The sequence below is a fragment of the Schistocerca nitens genome, chromosome 5, assembly GCF_023898315.1.
Source record: "Schistocerca nitens isolate TAMUIC-IGC-003100 chromosome 5, iqSchNite1.1, whole genome shotgun sequence".
Taxonomy (NCBI): domain Eukaryota; kingdom Metazoa; phylum Arthropoda; class Insecta; order Orthoptera; family Acrididae; genus Schistocerca; species Schistocerca nitens.
Genome location: NC_064618.1, coordinates 629513891 through 629539107, shown reverse-complemented (window position 1 = coordinate 629539107; position 25217 = coordinate 629513891). Strand labels below are relative to the sequence as shown.

Genomic DNA, 25217 nt, shown 5'->3' with positions numbered 1-25217 from the left:
AAATTTACTACTTTTGTCATACTACATCTTTTTTAATTGAATTGCAGTATGGGGTTCTATTATGGGGAGACTCATTGGGGTCAAATTGTGAATTCAGATTGCAAAGAAATCAGATGCATCACAGTACTGTGTATTGAAAAACCTGTTAAAACCATTCCAAAGATCTCAAAACAAACACTCCCATACCTGTATATATATATATATATATATATATATATATATATATATATATATATATATATATATATATATATATATGCACAATACATGCCAAAAAGGAACATAAAGGACTTTAACTTGAAATCAAATATACTTTTTCACATCAAGATCATCAGTCATAAACTAGAGCCATTGATATCTCAATTTGAAGTTATACAATAAACCTCCACAAATAGTAAAAATCACTTTTATTGAAATGAAACTATACAATTCATTTAAAGACTTTCCTTAAAGTAATTTGAATAATGTAAATAATGCAAATTTAAAGACTTTCCTTAAAGTAATTTGAGTAATGTAAATAACTTATTATTTACATTATTCAAATTATTTTAAGGAAAGTCTTTAAATGAATTGTATAGTTTCATTTCAATAAAAGTATCTATTAGATGCTTAATTTCGTCTAAAGTGCCCTTTTCGTCTAAAAGGCCCTAGTTCTCACAGAAAATATATCATATACTGTTTACATACACAAATAGTACATGCTTATGTAATTAATCACATAATATGTAGATATATAGTAGGTATATATTGTGAAACTGGAAAGGAGTATTATATATTTCTTTTTCGTGTATGTATTCATTTTAAGTTGGATCTTACACCAAGTGGACATGTGACCATAGCCATTTGCACAAGGTGCTTTATGTTTTTAAGTGTTTTAGTTATAACAAACCATGTATAATGTGCTGTGTTTATCCAAATGGCAACTTTAAGTCCAACTCAAAATGAACACATTTCATAACAAAAAGATTTTTAAGAACTGAAGATGACAGGAAAGACTGTGAAACTGGCTGTCATAAAAAAGAGATGTTTATGTGATATTGACTTTAGATTCTTTTTAGCAAGTACTTGTATACATGAAAAACTCTCACTGATGAAGCCGACTGTGTGGAAAACATCCTGAAAGGATTATAAATATTTTATTATATTCTATTCTACACTACCCTGGGGCACACTTGCAGTTACTTAGACACATGTTGATGACTATCCATCCAAGATAAAATGCCACATCCTCCCTGCCAATAAATCCTTAATCCAGAAGCAAATATTGTTTAATTCCTCATATGATTGCACTTCTGTTAATAAGCATCAGTGTGTTATTGATTCAAATGATTTTTGGGAAACATGGCAACGAATGTGGAGCATTAATGTATTATGTATGGAAAAAAGCTTAAAAAGGATGAGGAAAAGTATTCATCCTGCGACAGTATCAATGTGTATTAGGACAGTCTGTACTTATATTGTATTGTATTGTATCTTTATTGAGCCACTCAATCATTCAATGTACAGAAGTTCAAATGGTTCAAATGGCTCTGAGCACTATGGGACTCAACTGCTGTGGTTATAAGTCCCCTAGAACTTAGAACTACTTAAACCTAACTAACCTAAGGACATCACACACATCCATGCCCGAGGCAGGATTCGAACCTGCAACCACAGCACTCGCACGGTTCCGGGCTGCGCGCCTAGAACCGCGAGACCACCGCGGTCAACAATGTACAGAAGTATACAACATGTACAGAAGTATACAACATGATATGGGAGAAGTCAAATGGATGCTATGAGAACATATGTTGACATAACAATGTTTCTTATAGTGTACATCACGTTGAAGATATATTACATGCATGATAGCAAAAGTTCATTAATGAACTTTAGGTTATTTCTAATAAAATAGTTTAGTTTTGAAAGATAATCAGAAAAAATTGATGATGAAGATTTCACCTGAGGGGCATCCTATTTAAAACAACTGTTCAGTGCACATGAGAGGAAATTAAGAAAAAGAAGCAATTGTCTGCTAATGTTTTGAACAAACTCACACGGTGGCGCCAGCTTCAAAGCAGTAATCACCCCCCCCCCCCCCCCCCCCGCGTGTCCTGTCTTATTTATTATGATGACTCTCCCTCCTCAGTCGTTTGATTTTTAACTGCAAACATTGGGGCATCTTGGAGCACTAATTTAACACTTGTGACGCAGCTCCTCACTATTTACCCTGATGTCCTGTTTTACTTATTTTGATGACTTCCTCTTTTCAGGGGCTTGATTTTTAACTATGTACATTGGAGGCGTCTTGGTGCACTAATGTGACACTGTTTTCACCTGAGGATGCTGTTTCCATGCAGTGAAACCGGTTGTTAAAATAAAGAAATCGCCACTTATAGCTGTCTTGTCAATAATTTTATTTCCGTTCATTCTGAAATTTAATGGCTATGGCTACCCACATTACAAAGTTCTATGTGGCCGTTATACTCGATTTCAGAAGTGAGATACCTACAGCTAAATTTCCACATGCTGTGCATAAGTGAAGATGGGGCCTTTTTACAATAAAGTGGGCGGAAATACTTAAATTACTCACCACTGAGATACTATCAGTGCCTTGTCTTTGATTGTTGATGATGGCAAGACATACTCCACACAAGCTGTCAGTGCCGTGTGGGCCAGTCAGGTTCATCTACACCTAGCCACATCATCAGCTAGTTGCTGGTCTATGAACCACTGCTAGAACTGATGATACCAGGACTCAAGCCAATGCCACCAGGAGGGGACCACTTCCAGGATGAATTTGTGCAGCCTCTGGGCATCTCCAAGGAGTCGTGGTTTCAGAACCTCCATACCAGCACACCAAATGTTGACCAACTTGATGCACAACCCATCGACCCATGCATACCAGCCAGAGTTTGACCATCCTGTCATTGATGGTGTCCACACCCTCAATCCAGTCATACTTATCGAGATCGATATAAAGTGACTTTAATAATTTCAGTGGTGAACACAAATCCTTAACTTCCTACTGATACTGTGATTGTTCATGAAGGGTATACTATTTCTTTTCGGGATATGCCTCTTTACCGCCTTTACTGGCATCAGTTCTGAAAAAGGGGTAGGGGGTAGGAAGATGACAGTAATACAACAAGAAAAGACCACATCTGAGCAATCTATGAGCACAAAGCCGTGTGAGTTTAGACTTAGCGTTAAATTGATGTAACAAGAAGGGATACTCTATTGGAAAATTTTATGGGATTCTCAGGTGCATTCTCTTATGAAGGAGTTTTGTTTTAAAATGTGGGTATTTTGCTAGAGGTGTTAGTTTGCAGGTTATAATGTGACAACGAACCTAATTTTGGTGATGTGTTTGTAGTCCTCGGGAAATATCGTGCGTGCTGTTTATTTGATTTGTCTTGATAGTATACAAGGTTCTGAAAGTATTTTGTTTTGCGATTAAATGGAGAAGGTGGGAGGTGAAGTTTGTCTATTTTGTGCATCATTATAGGCCATGTGCAAGTACTGCGGGGTCGAGATTGTGGACAACAGTAAATCAAGAATGGTCGTCTCAGAATGTTGTATGTAGATCAGTGGCTTGTGTATTACCAGCTCCCAAGCGACTGTTGAATCCAAAGAGCTCAGATAGCAATAACATTCTCTTTTCGGTAAGATGCTTGTACAGAGGCTGATGGTAGTGTCTTGGTGGTGTACAAAGACCCCCAAGCAACAGCTGCTAGCTCAACATAGCATTCAGTGATGTGCTTGGCAATGGCAGTGTGGGGACACCAAGCAGGAGAGCTACCTCACACAAGTAGCAGCAGCTGGTGTCTTTGCATATGTGAGACTGCCATCAACACTCATGAAGCAGGCGGAATGTGCACTGGACAGCCAGCCACTCTTGTGATCAGTCAGATGTGTGGCATGTTGGTGCACTGGGCTCAAACCCAGGACACCCTGAGACGCACAGAGGTATGACGAAGTCACCTTCAAAGTGGAGCCCTCTTGATGACACTGGCTCATACCACAGAATCATCACATGTTGGAGCGGCTTGGAGACCAACAATTAGTGGACAATTGCGACTCACATAGGACTGGAAACTGTTAATGAGGTATTTTCATGTTTCGCAGATTATTTGCATGATAAATTGTTATGATGTAGAACTAGTCATTTTACATTCACATAACAAATTAATTTATTAATATGGCTACATGCTGGCAATTTGAAAGTGCATTTTCTTTTTAATTATACAGATGTGAGTTGGTAATTCCTACCCACGACCTTCTACACATTATAGTAATAGAAATTCGCCTACAGAATTGACATGGAGGATATCTCGGCATTGGCAGGAGTCAAAGACAAGGAATTGCTAGGGTCTTAGTGGTGAGTATTTTTAATGGCTCTGCCTAACTTTATTGTTTCAAGACCTCGCGTTTGGTCATGTCGAGGCCAAAGCACTATAGCTTGAAGAAATTTAGCTCGCCACTGTGGCTGACAGGCTGTTTAAACTGTAGTCCAGCCCCAGCAGCAGGATTTCACAGGCAGCTAGCTTGTCCACCTCGCTATGGATTGTGAAGTTTGGTCGGTGGGGTGTTGCCGCGAAAATATATAGATAAACCGCCAACAACCTTCGATGAGTCTGCAATAAAGACCCGTCAACGTGAAACTATCTGTAGAGCTTTCTGTTAATATCTGCAGTCGTCTCCATCATGTTGCAGATGAATGAAAAGGGTTGTTAAAGATAAGTAAAAGTTACTCTTATCTAGATGATAAACTGTAAACTGTGTTTCATATGATCCATCTTCATTGGAACCACACAGAAACTGGAGGAGGTCAAAATACCACAAACGTGGCTTATGTGTTTCGTCATCCCCGACACCAGATGGGATGGATTTCGTTACTTTGGTTAGCTCTTTGCAGTAAGCATTCCGCAACGGATGTTTTTTTATTACCGTTTGCGTTCTTAACATAAGGTTAACGGCTCGTAAGTTCTCTAGTAAAGCCCGGTCCACACGCAACGATCTGTCTGCGCAGACATCGGTGCAGATGTCTGTACATGCAAAAGATCGCTGCAAATGTGGTGTGTTCACACGACACAAACCCCAATCTACTACTCGCTCGCCATCTGTCGGTGTAGAAAAGAAATATCAGTGGCAAGCGACTACGCTCCCCGTAAACGTCAAACATTTAATTCAGTTATTTTGAAATATAGAAATGGAGGAAGTTCTGTTGTGGTCTGTGTTCGCAACTTGTGTTGCAAAAAACATTCCGACCAACCGCAGGAAACAGAGAAAGCGGGCAAAATGGTGTAGACAGTGGCTGCTAAAGCGAAAGCAGTTTTCTCACGTAAATTTACTGAGAGAGTTGCAGGACGAACCTAACGACTGGCGAAATTATTTGCGGATGGATGTCGAAACTTATAATTATCTCTTAAAGCTTGTAACCCTTCATATTATGAGGAAAAATACTTGTATGAGAAGGGCAATTTCTCCTCATGAACGGCTGGCGGTAACATTGACACTCCAATTTCATCTTCAATTGTACTCCTGCTTGGTCTTGGTGTTTCTTGATCACTAAGAAAGCCAAGCAGATCAAAATACCATAACGTTGGCTGGTATACTTGATCTACTCCTACACCAGATCTAGATTTCTGAACTTTGGATAACTCAATTAGAGCATTGTATGCTGCAATCTTTTTGTCTCGGTCACTATATTCTTTACTTTTAATCTTCCACAAACATGGGTGGTTTCTACAAATTCAATGAATTCACTTACAAACTCTCGAGAACACTGACGAGTATCAGCCAATTTAATGCCCTGTGCGCACAAATACAAACACTAGACTGAGCAAACAGCTGTTTCGCGCCAGATTTGCGGCGATCTCCTGTCCACACGCTCCAACTTGTCTGCGCAGATGTGGTTTGAACCCACAGATTTGAGAGGTTTCGCTCAAACCTCCAACTCCAACTTCCAGGTTTGCACACACCTCAGGTTGGTGCAAATCTTCTGTCCACACGCAACGATCTGTCTGCGCAGATGTGATGTGTGCAGACATTTGCGCAGACAGATCGTAACGTGTGGACGGGCCTTAAGAAACTGTACGCGGCTACCTTCTTATCTCAACTGCTGTATTCTTTACTCTTAAGTTTCCACAAACATGCATGGCTCCTATACATTTCAATAATGAACTCTCTAGGGCACTGACGTGTATCTGCCCTTTTAAAATTCAACGTGCACACATACGAGAAACACTTGACTGAACGAAGATTCAAATATGTTTCGCGCGGCAGATTTGCGGCGATTTCCTGGTCACATGACACGATTTGCTGTGCATATGTGGTTGGTACTCACAGATTTGAGGAGTTTCGCTCAAACCTCCAGTTCAAATGCCAGGTTTGAGCGCAACTCATATGAGCCCAAATCTCCTTTTCACAGGCAACGACTTATCTGCGCAGTTTTTTTGTGCAGGCATGTCGTTGTGCGTGGACAAATAAAACGTAAAAAGACGCTATGGTCAGAATGCCTTTGCCACTGAAGGTCTTTGAATATGTGCATTAAACTCGCAGGTTTGCAGCTGTTTACGCTGAAGTTTGAATGATGTGTTGTGTAGAAATTAAAGATTCAGGCAAAGTGTCTGAAGAAAAAGTTTTTGATGACTTACACGTTAAGTACTATATGACGTGTATGAATGTACAGTCCAATCTAATTTTGTGTTGCGTGCAATTGGCTACCTTGAGGCCGCTTTTTTTTTGAGGTTGCCGTAGGAGTGCATCATGATGCAAACATAGTTACGGATGAATGTCGCAAACAGATTCTTGAACACAGTAAGTAAAATTTTTTGTGACACCTATTTTAACAGACAGTAATATTCTCTGCTATTTACTCCGCACGTATAACGTGTTTCAGAAAACTGTACCATTAGTCGTACTGATTTCCATTTATTTTAGCTTCAAAACTTGATTCTGCTGCGCTTTGAATATGAGAGTGTACAGTTTTCATCCTTTCTTTCATATAGTACAAAGTTATGTAAGCTGTAGTTCGTAGATTAATGCACGCGTGATAGTTTTACACAGGCGTTAGGTTGTGGATCACCAGTTGTTGACTTCACTGAAAGTTCGATATTAACTTTGAGACGAGTTGAAGTGCGCATGTTTGAAGCAGTTTGTTGGTCCGTTGATCTAAGAAGTGGCCTTGTGTTATGTGAAGCACTACACTTAATTTCATCACAGTAGTTACATCACTTAGATTTTCAATTTGGTGCTAATGTGGAACTACCAAATTGGTTAAGTCTGCAGTTTTGCTTCACTTTTGACCAACTGGCATAAGCTGGATATAGGGTCTACTAGTTGAGTGAAATATAATGAATTATGATACAGCTCTGCAGGTAGTTAATGAAGTACCATTAATTACAAATACACCTTTTAAGTTTCTGTTCTCATAACCAAGATGTGAATATCTGCAATTACTATACTATTGTGAGTGGTTCCCATTTAAATGTTAGATCTTGCAGGATTGTCAGATCGTTCCATCCAAATGAACTTACGGGCAGTAAAGTTTATTTTTCCAGTCTTGTTGCGTGACATAAATGATTGATGACTATTTTCAGCCATTACTCATCAGCTATTTATGTCGTGCAACAGACAGTAAAAACAAAAATGTGAGATGTGACATTGAAAGGGAAGTACTCATTCCTGTAGGTTAATTATAGATAATCACATCCTTGTATATGAGAACTGAGACATCAAACATTGATTCCCAATGAATGGTAGTTCATTTCCTGCTTCCAGCGCTGTGTCATAATTAATTATATTTATCTCAACTAGTATATACAGCTTGTACCAGAGGCTACAATGCAGGAATTCTGCCACACCAGTGTCATTACCCATTAAAAGTTTTCAGTAAATGCCTCGGATGGTTTTTCAAGAAGAATTATGTTACACACTGTCTTGTTGTAGCAACTCGTTTTCCAAGTTAGAAGTAGTGCTAATTAAAAAAGTGTAGAAATTCCAGTTGATTGAGATAAATTTTTCCAAAGCTTCTGCTCATATGAACTTGTTTCCTTTACCTTTGTTTTTCAAACTTCCTCTGTTTATATCTTCATCAGATGTATGATTTTGGTTATGTATTTGTAGGCTTTTGTCTTATATAATGCATTTCTAACACCAGATAGTTAAAGTATTTACAAAAATGCTTTCAAATGTTAAAAACCAGCATCAACACTGTAGTAAATGTCCTAGTTTTGATCATTTGAAGTGCAGTGTATATTTTGTTTCTCTACCTTGAGTAATTTGTTTACAAGATGTGCTTATTTTTACTTGATAAGCCTTTCCTTGCCTACTTCCTGTAAAAATAATTTATTGATTGATAAACCTCTTCATTCAGCGTGTAGGTTTGACTGTGTAATGTAGGTGTTGATGATGCGGTGACAAGATGTGAAAGCACAGATTTGATCAGAGTGGCTGTTTTTTATGGCTGCAGCGTGTGAATCACTGCCTGTGAAGGGTTGGTATGCATAATTTGGTAAAACTTTACAAAGGGCCGGTTGGGAAAATTGTGAATCAATATTTCATATGGTTTCATTTTTTTGTATTTATTTTATTTTTTTTATTAAAACATGTGGCTGGATGGGTGAAGATAAGTAATCAGTTTTTATTGTCGAATGTAGTAATGCATTTGCTCTTAATCATACATTCATAGGTGTTGCCAACATCTGTGCCTGGGCAGCCCATTGTAAACTTTAGCCCATAATTTGCTTGGATGAGTTGGGATGGTGTTTCTATGATTCTGGTATAGCAAAACTTAGCAGAGCAAAAAATTTAATGAGGCTGTTACTTGACTGTCAGTTTTAGTCAGCCAGAATGTCTGGTACCGGGCCTTGGCTTTGACCCATCATGTAATGATATTAAAGCATGTAATCCCATACAGGTGTATGGATGGTACACTGTATTTGAGAGTTGATGTGTATGGTGAGGGGCTTTTGAAGCAGGTGCGTTGTGTGAGATGGTGGTCTTTCCTGGAAAATTTGGATGTCAGAAAAATTGTTGGGTCTGTGTTGTTTGTAAAACAAATGTGTTGTGTATTGGCTGTGTGATGGAGCCAAGGATTTAGTGAGCAACTGATCCGGTGTGATACATTCTTTAAAATATGACTTAATATGTTAGATAGATTGCATAAAGGTTCTTTTGGTTTGTATATTTCAGTTGTGAAAGTTGGCTGTATGTTTTGTTTACAGAATGTCATTTATTTCTTGTGGGTGGTGTCTTAGATCATGTTGTTTACTATACTTATATGGGTCTAATGGAGATGGCTGTCCATTGATAGGAAATTTATTCAGAATTGTGTTGGGTGTTGGTCCTATTTGTTTCTTGTTATGACGGGGTGGTGACAGACTGAACTGTAGTGTAGTTAGAAGTATTGGTTAGTTTGAAAGCTATTAGTCTGGTTGAGAATCTGCGAATCCAGTATGGCATGACAAAAAGTTACTTTTGTTAAAAAAAAGTCTGTGGTAGCTGAGTGATCTGTCCTGTAGCCATAGGCTTACGTTTGGTGGAAGAAGACAGTTTGTGGGTTGGCAAAGCCAACAAATGTGTTTTGCGATCTTTTTTATACGAATGTCACACATTCTATATGTAAATTTGTGCCTCTGATCAGAACCCACATTTTACCACTGTAGTCTGATAATTTAAAGTTTTAAATATGTTTGAAGGCATTAGTAAGTAGAACATTCCCAGCACAAAAATTTTGATGACACCTTTACCATGTGGACTCATAGTGAGGCTGACCTGTTAAGATTCCTGGATTCTCTGAGTAGCCTCTTCCAAATAAATTTCACATGGTTGTATTCCAAATCCGATGCCACTTTCCTTGCTGTTGATCTCGTCCTCACTGAACGTCATCTTTTCCATGTCAAACATTCCCTCCCACACGGCCTTGGCATTTAAGACAAACATATTTGTTTGTATGCAGATTCTTTACAGCAATACACCACCATTCTCACCTCAGCCTTCACTGCATGTAATTACCCCACCATCGTACTTCAAAAGATGATTTCCCGGGCCATCACATCCAGTCCTGGTACTGCTGATCCCTCCAAAAACTACTTCAGAGCACACCTCGTGCCTCGGTATTATCCTGGTCTGGAATGTATTAATCAGCTCTTTTACAAGACCATGATTTCCTAAAGTCATGCCCTGAAATGAGATCCATTCTGTCAGAAGTTTTGCCCACGACACCTGTAATAGCTTTTTGTTGCTCGCCCAATCTCCGCAATTTTCTTGTTGGACCTTATGCTCTTTCTTCACCCTTCTCCCTATTCTATGGCTCCTACTCCTACGACCGACCCTGCTACAAGACTTGCCCTACGCACCCTCCTACCACCACGTATAGCAGCCTGTAACTGGCAATGTGAAATGACACGTCCTATACCAGCTGTTATATAAACACTGTATGGCCTTTAATATTAGCATAACTACCACCAGATTAACAATTAGGATAAATGGCATAAGCAGAGGGTGCATACCTGCAACACGCAATATCCTGTTGCAAACCATGCTCTACAACATGACAATTGTGAACTCAGTGCCTGTTTCGCCATGCATGCCATCAGTATTCTTCCCCCAGACACCAGTTTCTCAGAATTCAGCAGGTCGGAACTAGCACTACAATATGTCCATGGTTCTTGTCACGCATCTGGCCTTAATTTACGTTAATTTCTTCCATCTCAGCATTTCTTCACAGTAACTGCTCTTTTCTTTACTCTGTTTTAGTTTTCTACATCTTTTATTTCTTACCCATCTGTTTTTCGCTGCCCCCCTCCCACCTCTGTTATGTACATTGCACTTAGCTTTTCACTCTTGTTAACTTGTGCATGGTGTTTAAGCAGTAATCTCTGCCTTGCATATCACCCTGTCTTCCACCTTTAAGCTCTCAGGTTTTCAGATCTCATCTGATGCAGTCCCCAGCAGTGAGTCTTTCCTTCTCATCCCATGCAGTAAATCTCCCCTGACCTGCTGTTCTACCCATTTTCTTAGACCTCTCCAGTCCTTTTCCTTCACCCCTCTTCCTTTCCCTTCAACTCTTCTGCCTGAAGGAGGAGCCACTGGCTCCAAAAGCTTGCCTGATTACATCTTTTTTCTTTTATGTGTGTGTTCTGTCCCATTGCTTGTTGATTAGAGTTTTTATATATATATCTCCAGTTAAATTGCATCAGCACAAAAACAGATATTCTTGTCAAAGTTCTGGTAGTTTGTTTGATTTTATTATACACTAATAATGTTTTTATATTGTTAGTGATGTCAGTTGGTACCAAGTTAAGGTTGTGTCGCTGTATTTTAATGTCATCATAGGTCTATTGGCACAGTATCGCATTTTGACCTGAGATTACCATACCCTCATAAAATTTGTGGTGGTAGTTGGAACCAATGAGCTATTGATGGGATGTACTAAATGTCAGACGTGGAAAACCTAAGAAAGTAACTGAAGTGGATCTTCCCCATGGCAGCTAAGGTTTAATGTGGTACTGTTTGGAGGAAAATTTGTAGCCGTTGATGCAGTGGAGAACCGGGGTTGAAAAATCTTGACAGGCCAATCTGCAATATATTTAAGATGATTCCCCTACCCATATGATATTGTAACTACCAGATGGTGTTTATAATCTTTCAGTTTTTGATTGGTTGAGAAGTGTGCGACTGGTGGTGGGGTTGATGTTGGCGGTTATTGGATGTGGTTATTTGGAGAAAAGTAGGTGGGGATAGGGATTTTATTTATTTTTTGTTTTTTGTGTTATTTGGTTTTTGTATATTTTTAACCAAGGTACCTCAACTACAAATACAATGGAATCCTTTGTAGCTGTGGAAATGGATTTCTGAAGAAAAAAAAAAAGGGTCATCCACGCACTCACGTGAAAGCACGTGTTGGTGATTGTGCTCCAATTGATCATGGGAATGTCAGCTGTGTCTGCTGATTTAGAGTTGTCTGTGATGGATCAGTGAGACTGTTTATAAGATTGTGGCAGGGGTGGCAACATCAAAATAAAAGTGGTTGAAGTGCAAGCAAATTGTATTGTTCACGGAAAATGATATTTTAGTAATTGACTCAAAATGTAAGAAACTAATTAACACAGAGGATGGGTGGTTTATAGAAGTTTTCAGTTATCACAGGAAGTTTAACAACTCCTGTAACCAGATGGTAAATAAAATTATCCTCGTCTAACCTCACATAGACAAAGGGAATGCAACAGCCCAGTTTGTCACAACAACTAAGATTTTGTGTTGATATTTGACTTTATATTTACATTTGGTTTCATATTCAGATTTGTTGACTTTGCATATTCATAATCAAATTACTATCTTCAACCTAACCTATACCTCAACCTACACTGGAGATTAGTCTGTATTTCACATGAAATCATTGATAACTTGTTTAAACAGAACAAGTAAGTGCTCAGTCGCTATATGCACAAAAAAGTAAAATTTTCATTGAGACATTTGAAAGGAAGCCCACCCACTCAATGAGAACTGTTTTACCATGTGTAAGTGCAGCATATGGCCACCCCTTTCCAAACCATAGCCTTGGAATGACTTTGTTTCTGTAAGTCTTATCTATGGAGTTAAGGCTGCACTAAACACTGTTGTTTATGCAGCAGTTTTTACCATTTCATTGTAGTGATTTCTAACATATTATCCCATTGTCTTTTGACATCCTCTCAATTTATTTCATATCAATTATGGAAGTGTTGCTGTTACCTGACAAACTGCAACAGCTACTTTCCTCTTATTCTGCAGTGTGTGTTGCTCTCCAAGAAGCACACTTTGCTGATGACCACTCCTCAATGTTACGAGATTATTGTGCATCATATTGGCTGGCCATTTTACTTCAGAATTGATTTAAAGTGTCATGTACCTAATATTTACAATATGATTATTTGCCGTGAGCTTTATTTTGTTCCATTATGTTTGTGCAAAAACTGGCTTGTACAATTTGTTGCAAAATGCTGAAACTGACAGATTCAAAAGTATTAGAGATCAGTGTCAGTTTAGTAGCTGTGTCATAATTCCGAGGGCAGTCACAGTCCACCTACAGAAATTCACTGCAAACAATGCTAAAAGTACTGAAAGTATCATACAGCTTAAAACCACTCATTATGGCAATAGATACGAATATCCAGTGGGATGACAGTAATGTAATTGGCTCATCAGAGTTACGCAGAATATTTAATGTATATTTCCTATCAGCTATTACCAAGTTAAATAATGTTATAGGAACAGGCGAGTATGCATAGCTTTTTGAAGCTGTTGTTTAGAGACAGTGGTATTACACTTAGTTACTGTAAACAAGCAAAGGGGAAAATGAATCAGTTATGAAATAGCTAACGAGTGAAATTTTGCAGTGGGATGATGACTAATCAGCTATGCCTATAAGAATCAGTGTACTATATATTAGTGGTGTACTCAGCCACTGGTACAGTGAGTGCTTCAGCAATGATCACTTTCCAGACAGTAAAAAGGTTGATGCAAACTACTCACCAACTTCCTTGTTACACGTATTTTCAAAGCTTATGAAGAGGATTGTCCATAAGACAATAGTAATAACTCTTAGTACATAAAGTTTGTCATATTCATGGCTTCATTTAAGAAGAGAAGCAGCAGTTGCAAAACATTTCATTCTGTTATGTGTGAGTATAGGTGATGATATCTTCTACAGTTTAGCAAAATGATTAGTGTGGGTGTATCATGCTGTACTTTTACACAAGTTGGGCATAACAGAGCTGTGGGAAAAGCCCACAATTGTTTCCTTTGTGAATGATGAATAACAAGTAGAGCATTGTCTACAAGTATCAACTAATGAGGAACACATGTAAATCGTACTGGGGTGCTGTGAAGAGGGTGGTTGTGACAGGTTTTAGAGTTTTGTTTTGTCTATTGCTGATCTCAATACACCAGTGATCTACATCTAAACTGTAGTGTGGACTCACTGGGGAAATGTCATAAGTAGAACCTACTGACTGTGGTGTTAAAAATCTTCTTGGCACAGTAACAGTGCAGGCTCACATACGTGCTTAAAAGCCAACGCAGTAGCCAATGCGACATGGGTGAGTCATTATATACCTTATTGTAGTACCCCCTGACAACACAGGTAACACATTACTGATGCTTTCGCACTTAGCACCCAACTCCCCCCCCCCCCCCATATGCCAAGGAGCAGGTGCCTGTCTGTCGGCCCACACAACCTCTGCTGTGGCTGTGTAGTGCCATTGGGGAGACCACTTGAATGGAGTAGGCAGCATAGGACATGTGTTTCACATATTAAACATGTAGAACTAAACCAACACAATAGTTGTACTGTCTGGCTGTCTCAACAGATAGGTCTCAATATTTTGACGTTCATAATCCTAGTGTTTAGACTACTGTGGCTACCCTGTGGGAAGAGGGACAAGCCAAACAACTGAGAGCAAATCAGTTTCCTCAGTATGTGATGTGCATTCGAACAGACGGAGGTACTTTTACAGTGATGAAATCATTCTTTTTTGTGGAACAAATAGAAGACAAACTTGGAGAAGTTGACTCCTTAGGAAAAATGTGCAGTGGATCACTATCAATTAACGCCTCCTCTGGTATGCAGTCTCAACCTCTTCAGGCGTGAATGACTGGGTGACACACCAATGACTATTGCTCCATATAAAACTTTAAATATGGTGCAAGGAGTTACCATTCACTCTCTAGACAGATGAGCTATGAGCTAATCTCAAAGAGCGAGTATTGCATATTGTCCAGCATATACATAGAGGTCCCAAGGATAATTGAACGGATACAGGCACTTTCATTTTAGCCTTCGAAAGAAATGCCCTCCCAGAAGAAGTTAAAGTTGTGATGTACAGATGTGACATGACACCTTACATTCCATTGCCCATGAGGAGTTTCTGATGCCAAAGCTCTGATAATATGTCATCCCACTACATGCCAGACCTAAAAGGCAAAAATTGCCGACGTTCACCCCCACAGAGGTCATCCTTGTGAACAGGCACCTTTGTGTGTGTGTGTGTGTGTGTGTGTGTGTGTGTGTGTGTGTGTGTGTGTGTGTGTGTGTGTCAATTGCATGGAATGTTATCCTCCAAATTTGGCTGATTGCCCTCATCCATCTTACCCCAACCTCAATTTTCAAACCAGATCTGCCTCTGTCCTCATCTCTAGTGGTTACTTTGACTCCATCTTTTGGAACTAATTCCTGTACCTTCCTGTAGAAGCAGCTTCCTCCTCCAGTATCAGGGCTCCATCTTGAGACCCCTGTTACTGGAAACCTACAGATTTGAGGCCCATAACCAGCTAGTGACTGAAGGAGTTACAGCCTGTGGGTCCCAGGGCTGCCTGCTCTTCAACCACAGCAAATCTTGGCTACCAAAAGTTACAAAAGAGAAGGAGAATAATCTGGAGAAGGCTATTCCGGTGACCCCAGAGGTTCCAGAGCCCCCCCCCCCACCCCCCCACCCCCCTCCCATGCCAGCAGACTCCAAGCCAACATTTGTAGTTGTCTCTCCCTGACCAATGACACAGTGGTCCTGGGATGTAGTGACCCCCCCCCCACCCCACCCCTGGTCCCTTCATGCCTAACCAGGACCTAGAACACCATCAATGTGATGATATAATGGCATTGGAATAGATATTGCTGTCACCTTCTGAAAAATACAGCAACTATTTTCCTCTTATACTGCAGCTTGTTTTGCTCTGCAAGAAACACACTTCACTGATGACTGTTCCCCAATATTCTGAGGTTATTGTGCATTGTGTCAGAATCATACTGGCCCAGAGAGGGTGTCTGGACGGGACTCCACAGAGGTTCACACAGATGTTGTCACTGAGTGAATTTCCCTCCTTACAACATTGGAAGCATTAGTAATGTGTGTGCAAACTACCCCTGCAAATCACCATTTGTAAAATGTAGTTACCCCTACCTGCCATGGGGAAGTAGTAGGGGTCTTCTGATTGACCAGTTTCTATCCAGTATTGCTCTGTCTCCTCAGTGATGATTCTTCTACCCACTTCGCTGCAGCCCATGGCACCTTTTTGGCTGTTGACCTTAAGGTTCCTTCCCAGTCTCATGGCTTTGCTACATTGGTCACTCCATGACAAACTTTGCAACAGTGACCACTTTCCAGTGAAGCTATCAATTTCTTGTCACCACCTGACTCTATGATGGGCTCTCTTTGAAGAGCAAAAGTCTGGCAGTTACATATGTTTACTGTCACCTTTGTCCCTCTGTCGGATAACGTCAACAAGATAGTGGTAGATTTCTCTGATGCAATCACCTGTGTCATTGGAACTGCTGTTCCTCTTTCAACAGACATTCTCCACCACCGGCAAGTATCGTAATGGGCCAAAGACATTGCAGCAGCCTTTCAGAATCATTGAAGGTCCCTGCAATGTCTCAAGTTATGTACTTTCAAGGTCACTCTCCTCACTTTTCAGCAACTCTGCACTGAGGCTCACTGTCTGATTAAATGCAGTAAGAAGGAATGCTTGCAGCAGTACATTTCCTTGGGAATGTAAGCTGCTTCATCCCAGGTGTGGCAAGCTCTCTAGTTTCTTAGCCGCCAAAGGATAATCATTATACCAGCAACAGTTCTTGCTGAACACCTTGCAGCCCACTTTACAGCCCACTTTACAGCCCACTTTACAACAGTGTCGGCATCCTCTTTTTACTGGCTACCTTTCAAAAGCATAAATGTCGAGTTTCAGACACCTCTCTATGCTTCACCCTCCACACCCCACCGAGCTGAATTATATGATGAGCCTTACACTGGCTAGGAACTTTCTTGGGCTCTTAACTCGTCGTAGATTATGGCTTGAGGCCCTGATTTGATTCACGATCAGATAATCCAACATCTCAATGTTTCTGGAAGAGTTCATCTACTCAGTATCTTGAACCACATTTGGGCAGATGGTGTCTTCCTTTCCCAGTGGTGAGATAGTGTCATTGAATCAACCCTTAAGCCATGCAAAAACCCAATGTCTATGCTACTGACTGATTATCCTCGTAAACCTGCTAACTGCTTGAAAGTGTGGTTAACCTGCTAGTTATGGTGGGCCTTTGAATCCTGTGGCCTTTTGTCTGCTTACCGGTGTGGTTTGTGGGAGAGATGACCCACAACCAACCATCTGGTTACGTTGGAAACAGCAATCAGACAGGCATTTTGAAAATGCTAACACCTTGTTGTGGTCTTCTGACCTGCAAAAGGAATACTGCATGGCTAGGCACCATCATATTTTTTTTAGCGACCATGGTTATGGCTGTCAAGGATCTCTACAGATTTTTCTTTGTCAGTTTTTATCACACTGGTTATTTTGGGTTAGAGTTGGTACATCACTCAGCTCCCCATAGGTCTAATAAAACAACGTCCCACAGGTGTCTGTGCTGAGTGCTACACTCTTCCAAATCTCCGTCAAAGGGCTATAGATCTTGGTCAGACCTCTGGTCGCCCCCACACTGTATGTTGACAACTTTTGCATTTTGTGTAGCTCCCACTTAGTAGCCTTTGCTCAATGACATCTCTGAGGAGCTATCTGGAGGACCCCCACCTCCAGTTCTGTCTTGTGAAAATGCGAGTCATGCATTTCTGTCATCATACTACAGAGCATCCTAACCAAAATCTCTACTTGGCCACCTAACACTTGGACATTGTTTCACAGTTCCGTTTTCTGGGATTCCTCTTTGATAAAAAGCTGATGAGGATGCCCCATATTTGTCTACCGAAGAGCAACTGCATGTGGAAACTTGATGCCCTCTGCTTTTTTGGCCCATGCTTCTTTGGGTGCGGATTGCGCTATTTTACTCCATATTTTCCGGGCCCTGTCTAGTCACAGTTAGACTGTGGTTGCCAGGTTTGCTTGACGGCATCTTCAACTTTGAAATTTTTGGGTCAAGTCTATCATTACGAAGAAAGACTGGTCACTGGTGCCTTCTGGACCAGACCCATAGGCTGTTTTCTTGCTGAAATGGTGATCTTCCCCTCTTCACTTCTGATGGTACCAGCTCTTGTTCACGTATGCAATCACCATCCAACAATTTCCTAACCATCCAACTTCGCACATTCTTTTTGTGTATGAGGGGCATTGATCTCCTGATACCCACCCTCGGGTGGAGTTACCAGTTGGAATTGGCCTCAAGGCCCTCTGCCAGGACATCTTTAGAATCAGCTCTGCATGTTCTCTTGGACACCTCTCCTTGGTTAGGAACCAGCTCGTAAGTTAGCGTTGATTTATTTCAAGGTCCTGAAGTTTCAGTTGCTGCCATGACCATTTGGCGTCTGTTTCTTTCAGTTCTTTATGAGGACCAGAGTACTACTGTAATTTACACTGACGGCTCTAAAACTGTGGATGGGGGACTGATGGAATAAGCTTTTAAATCTCCTGCCGGTCAAGACCAACAATTGTTGCCAGGAACACAAAGTGTTTTTACGGTGGAGCTGATAGGTATCAACAGAGCCCTAAATTTTATTAAACACACTTACCTTAAATGTGTTGTAATTCATAGTGACTAAATAAGTGGTCTCCAGGTCATTGATTGAGATTACTCTTGTCACCCTGTGGTATCTGCTATCCATAACCTCCTTGCTGCTCTTAGTTGTACTGCTTGCTCAGTTGTCTTTCTCTGGGCCCCAAGTCATGTGGGTATCCTAGGGAATGAACTGCTGATTTTACTTTTCTGTAAATTATTTCTCAGCTCTGGCATCAGTTTTACCATCAATACATTGGTTGGCACTCCCATAATTGGTTCAAATTGCTGGCAGAAGTAACTAACTCCAGATGAACTATCTCTTGCACAAGGAACTGATGACTTCGATGTTCATTCCCTTAACCGCCAACCCACCTACAACTAAACATGACTATTAAATTAAAAAAAAAAAAAAAAAAGAAAAGAAAAAGTCTTTTCCTACTGAGGCACTCACTGTGAAGTAAGTACATATCTCACAAGTGACATGTTACCATTAAAAAATGATCAAAGAATCAGTGAAATCGAGGAATGTTTTATATTTTTAGGACTGGAAATTGATGGAGAAACTTTCTTGCATGTAACATTTTCTGGATTTTGATCAGAAACAGAGGGTGGCTTTGTGCACTTACAAACAATCTGCACTGACTGTCAAATAGGAAAGCATATTTATCTTGCCTATTATCAATCTGCTATGTTGTGGACAACTGTCTGTGAACCAGAAAGATACAATCTGAATGATTTGTGAGTTCAGTTCACAAAACTTGTTATGGCTGTTATTAAAGTTTCCGAGAATTATAACTCTGCTGTGTCAGTATATTGTTTCCTTGTGGAGTTTGTGATTAAAATAAGAGGCTCATTCTAAAGGAACTCAAACATTAAACAAAAAAGTAATAATGTTTCAAAACAAACCACTAAGCTTTAATGCGCCCATGTCTAAGGCAATATCTTCAAAGAGGTTTGTAACAGCTGGAGCTAATGGGCTTCCCATTACAACACCATCCATTTGATTATAATACTGGCCATTACCACAGCAAATAAAATGATGTAACTGTGTGTGTCGAACTATTTAGGCACTGTGGTAACTATTCTTTTCTAATTCCATCAAAGAATGAAACAATCTCACAGAAATTTAAGTCCAGCTAATAGCCTATATCAAACCAAGAAAGTTGCTTTATACAAGGTCCGGCAGAAAAACCTCCCCTTTAAGGAAAGCTAATAAAAACAAAACCAAATAAGGTAGAACAATTTTATTTATACTAAATAAAAGTACATATTATGCCATTTTAGAAAATACTCTTATGGTCTTACTTTTTAAATAAAACATCCCTTAAATGGCTTCCTGCACTGTCAACACACTGATTGAGTCTTTCCCTGAAGTTATTCATTACTCTTTGAGTCATTTCAGGTGGAATAGCTTCAACCTCTTGTGTAATTGCTTCTTTCAGGGCTCGTAAAGATTGTGGACGTTGTTCATAAACTTTTGCTTTTAAATAGCCCCAAAGAAAGAAATCACAGGGCGTTAAGTCCGGCGATCGTGGGGGCCAGCCAATGTCTCCACGCAACGAGATCACATGTCCAGGAAACATTTCCTTCACCAATGCCAGTGACTGCCGCGCTGTGTGGGCTGTAGCACCATCTTGATGGAACCACACGTTCTCTATTTCACCAAAAAGCTCCCTTAGTTGCAGTTGGAGAAAGTCGCGGAGCATGGCACAATAGCGTTCACTGTTGACGGTTAAATTCCTGTCATTTTCTTCGAAAAAGTAAGGACCGATCACTCCGGAATTGTAAACAGCACACCATACTGTTACTTTAGGGCTATGAAGTGGTCGTTGATGAAGTTCTTGGGGATTGTGTTCACACCAGTGCCTGCAATTTTGGCTGTTCACTGTTCCGGCAAGGTGAAAGTGTGCTTCATCAGAAAAAATCACAATATCGTTGGGACGAATGTTCCGAAGAAGGTCTTGGCACAAACTTACACGGACACCACAGTCTCGTTCACTCAGTTCCTGCGTAGTTGCAATTTTGTAAGGATGCATTTTAAGATCTCGATACAAGATTCTTCTCACACTTCGATCAGATATCCGTAATGCTGCCGCATGCTTTTTAGCGGATCGTCGAGGAGATTGTTGAACTGAAGCTCTAACTGCATCAACATTTCCGGGGCCTGTTGCAGTCCGTGGTCGTCCAGGTGGTTTCCTTTTTAATGCGGAACCTGTCTCACGAAAGTTAGCAACCCAAGAATAAATTGTTTTCTTATCGGGAACAGGGTCCCGTCGTCCGAGCGCAAAGCGAACGCGAAAAGCACGTTGAGTATTAATAGGCGATTCGCCATTTTGAATAAAATCTTCCACTACGAAGGCACGATGTTCACCAGACCACGCCATGGCGTACACTGAAAACGGCATGTAGGCAGCTACTTAACGACGCGCCCTCCATCACTCTGCTCCTTCTACTGTCCGCTGCACGTTACTTTGTAATCGGGGAGTTTTTTATGCCGGACCCTGTAGAACATCGTAAGACAATACCCAAAAAACTATAACAGTACATAGAGAACAGTGATTTGTTTTGTGTGACAGTTTAAGCAAATTGAGTGCCTGAGCCCACACTGTGCTAAAACTAAAGCTTCTGTCTCTGGTAATTGAAATAATCTGCTGCCGTACATCCCATTCACAGTTGTTGAAATCCAAACAGCAAACAATGAAATTCGCTCACGACACATAACGGCCAATTTGTGAAGTTATCTAAATGTTGTAGAAGTAAAATATTAGCTAGATAGCAAACCCATAAATCTGGAAATTATCAGTTTAAACTAGAAAATGTGAAATATCAAGATTGAAATCATTGCTGTAATTTTGAATATTTCTTTCCTCAGAGTCAGCTAATAAAAACAAACACGTAACCATGATTTCAGTCTGTTGACCAAGCAGTACCTCAACTATGTAGTGAGTTTTCACCTTTGGTTTTCATATGAAAGTAATCCTTGTTTCTTGTTCAATAATATATGAAAATTAATATTTAATACTAATAAATCTTCATGAGACTTCCACAGACATGTGCATTTGTTGATGGAAATAGAAAGGCCACAATTTTAATTCGTTTAAATGTTTTGTAGTGTGCCCTCTTTGGATTACCTCGTTTATCGTTGTTGCAATCATCTCTTTGAGTTAAAGGTTTCTTCTGTCATACTTAAAATGCGCTATTATCAGCCTCGTGACTCAAAAACTTTCTATAAAAGAATAATAGGCATATAGTATTTTCTCTATTGCATCACTTTTTAAGAATTCTTAAAATACTGCGGCCATTCATGAATAATATCACATACAACACTTGTGTAATATTGTCTTTCTACAATATTTATTATTTAACTCACCACTTTTCTTCTGTTAGGGTGAACAGCCATAAACTGCTGCATATATGCAGAAGGAACTGGAGTGGAGTAAAATTCTTTATGGAGAAAAATTTCTTGTAGTGCTGTGCACTTTAGACAGCTAAAGTTGGCCTTCATTCATTTCTAATAATACTGTGCCAATAAGTCATTAACAATAGAGCAATACCTGTTGCGTAGAATAAAGTGTGTCATGTACATTTGGAAAACTTCCCCCATTTTACATCCTGAAGTTACATGAACAAACAGCAGAAGCATTGAAATATAATCCCCTGCAGTGTCGGGTCAGAATAGTTGTTGTTGTTGTGGTCTGCAGTCCTGAGGCTGGTTTGATGCAGCTCTCCATGCTACTCTATCCTGTGCAAGCTTCTTCATCTCCCAGTACCTACTGCAACCTACATCCTTCTGAATCTGCTTAGTGTATTCATCTCTTGGTGTCCCTCTACGATTTTTACCCTCCACGCTGCCCTCCAATGCTAAATTTGTGATCCCTCGATGCCTCAAAACATGTCTTACCAACCGATCCCTTCTTCTAGTCAAGTTGTGCCACAAACTTCTCTTCTCCCCAATCCTATTCAATACCTCCTCATTAGTTACGTGATCTACCCACCTTATCTTCAGCATTCTTCTGTAGCACCACATTTCAAAAGCTTGTATTCTCTTCTTGTCCAAACTGGTTATCGTTCATGTATCACTTCCATACATGGCTACACTCCATACAAATACTTTCAGAAACGACTTCCTGACACTTAAATCTATACTCGATGTTAACAAATTTCTCTTCTTCAGAAACGCTTTCCTTGCCATTGCCAGTCTACATTTTATATCCTCACTGCTTCGACCATCATCAGTTATTTTACTCCCTAAATAGCAAAACTCTTTTACTACTTTAAGTGTCTCATTTCCTAATCTAATCCCCTCAGCATCACCCGATTTAATTTGACTACATTCCATTATCCTCGTTTTGCTTTTGTTGATGTTCATCTTATATCCTCCTTTCAAGACACTGCCCATTCCGTTCAACTGCTCTTCCAAGTCCTTTGCTGTCTCCGACAGAATTACAATGTCATCGGCGAACCTCAAAGTTTTTACTTCTTCTCCATGAATTTTAATACCTACTCCGAATTTTTCTTTTGTTTCCTTTACTGCTTGCTCAATATACAGATTGAATAACATCGGGGAGAGGCTACAACCCTGTCTCACTCCTTTCCCAACCACTGCTTCCCTTTCATGCCCCTCGACTCTTATAACTGCCATCTGGTTTCTGTACAAACTGTAAATAGCCTTTCGCTCCCTGTATTTTACCCTGCCACCTTCAGAATTTGAAAGAGGGTATTCCAGTCAACATTGTCAAAAGCTTTCTCTAAGTCTACAAATGCTAGAAACGTAGGTTTGCTTTTTCTTAATCTTTCTTCTAAGATACGTCGTAAGGTTAGTATTGCCTCATGTGTTCCAACATTTCTACGGAATCCAAACTGATCTTCCCCGAGGTTCACTTCTACCAGTTTTTCCATTCGTTTGTAAAGAATTCGCGTTAGTATTTTGCAGCTGTGACTTATTAAACTGATAGTTCGGTAATTTTCACATCTGTCAACACCTGCTTTCTTTGGGATTGGAATTATTATATTCTTCTTGAAGTCTGTAGGTATTTCGCCTGTCTCATACATCTTGCTCACCAGATGGTAGAGTTTTGTCACAACTGGCTCTCCCAAGGCCATCAGTAGTTCTAATGGAATGTTGTCTACTCCCGGGGCCTTGTTTCGACTCAGGTCTTTCAGTGCTCTGTCAAACTCTTCACGCAGTATCTTATCTCCCATTTCACCTTCATCTACATCCTCTTCCATTTCCATAATATTGTCCTCAAGTACATCGCCCTTGTATAAACCCTCTATATACTCCTTCCACCTTTCTGCCTTCCCTTCTTTGCCTAGAACTGGGTTGCCATCTGAGCTCTTGATATTCATACAAGTGGTTCTCTTCTCTCCAAAGGTCTCTTTAATTTTTCTGTAGGCAGTATCAATCTTACCCGTAGTGAGACAAGACTCTACATCCTTACATTTGTCCTCTAGCCACCCCTGCTTAGCCATTTTACACTTCAAGTCGATCTCATTTTTGAGACGTTTGTATTCCTTTTTGCCTGCTTCATTTACTGCATTTTTATATTTTCTCCTTTCATCAATTAAATTCAATATTTCTTCTGTTACCCAAGGATTTCTACTAGGCCTCGTCTTTTTACCTACTTGATCCTCTGCTGCCTTCACTACTTCATCCCTCAGAGCTACCCATTCTTCTTCTACTGTATTTCTTTCCCCCATTCCTGTCAATTGTTCCCTTATGCTCTCCCTGAAACTCTCTACAACCTCTGGTTCTTTCAGTTTATCCAGGTCCCATCTCCTTAAATTCCCACCTTTTTGCAGTTTCTTCAGTTTCAATCTGCAGTTCATAACCAATAGATTGTGGTCAGAATCCACATCTGCCCCTGGAAATGTCTTACAATTTAAAACCTGGTTCCTAAATCTCTGTCTTACCATTATATAATCTATCTGATACCTTTTAGTATCTCCAGGATTCTTCCAGGTATACAACCTTCTTTTATGATTCTTGAACCAAGTGTCAGTTATGATTAAGTTACGCTCTGTGCAAAATTCTACAAGGCGGCTTCCTCTTTCATTTCTTCCACCCAATCCATATTCACCTACTATGTTTCCTTCTCTCCCTTTTCCTACTGACGAATTCCAGTCACCCATGACTATTAAATTTTCGTCTCCCTTCACTACCTGAATAATTTCTTTTATCTCGTCATACATTTCATCTATTTCTTCATCATCTGCAGAGCTAGTTGGCATATAAACTTGTACTACTGTAGTAGGTATGGGCTTTGTGTCTATCTTGGCCACAATAATGCGTTCACTATGCTGTTTGTAGTAGCTAACCCGGACTCCTATTTTTTATTCATTATGAAACCTACTCCTGCATTACCCCTATTTGATTTTGTATTTATAACCCTGTAATCACCTGACCAAAAGTCTTGTTCCTCCTGCCACCGAACCTCACTAATTCCCACTATATGTAACTTTAACCTATCCATTTCCCTTTTTAAATTTTCTAACCTACCTGCCCAATTAAGGGATCTGACATTCCACCTTCCGATCCTTAGAACGCCAGTTTTCTTTCTCCTTATAACGACGTCCTCTTGAGTAGTCCCCGCCCGGAGATCCGAATGGGGGACTATTTTACCTCCGGAATATTTTACCCAAGAGGACGCCATCATCATTTAATCATACAGTAAAGCTGCATGTCCTCGGGAAAATTTACGGCTGTAGTTTCCCCTTGCTTTCAGCCGTTTGCAGTACCAGCATAACAAGG

The 25217-nt window shown here is 40.0% G+C and overlaps 1 protein-coding gene across 3 annotated transcripts in view; it reads left to right on the top strand.

Moving 5' to 3' along the window:
• The first annotated feature begins 6544 nt into the window (after positions 1-6544).
• Positions 6545-25217, top strand: part of LOC126259327 (uncharacterized) — a 233219-nt gene continuing 214546 nt past the window's right edge. For all 3 annotated transcript variants that reach the window (XM_049956019.1, XM_049956018.1, XM_049956020.1), the window contains exon 1: positions 6545-6801. In XM_049956019.1, the coding sequence (XP_049811976.1) occupies positions 6772-6801 (30 nt within the window). In that variant the 5' untranslated portion in view covers positions 6545-6771. The remainder of the gene's footprint in view (positions 6802-25217) is intronic.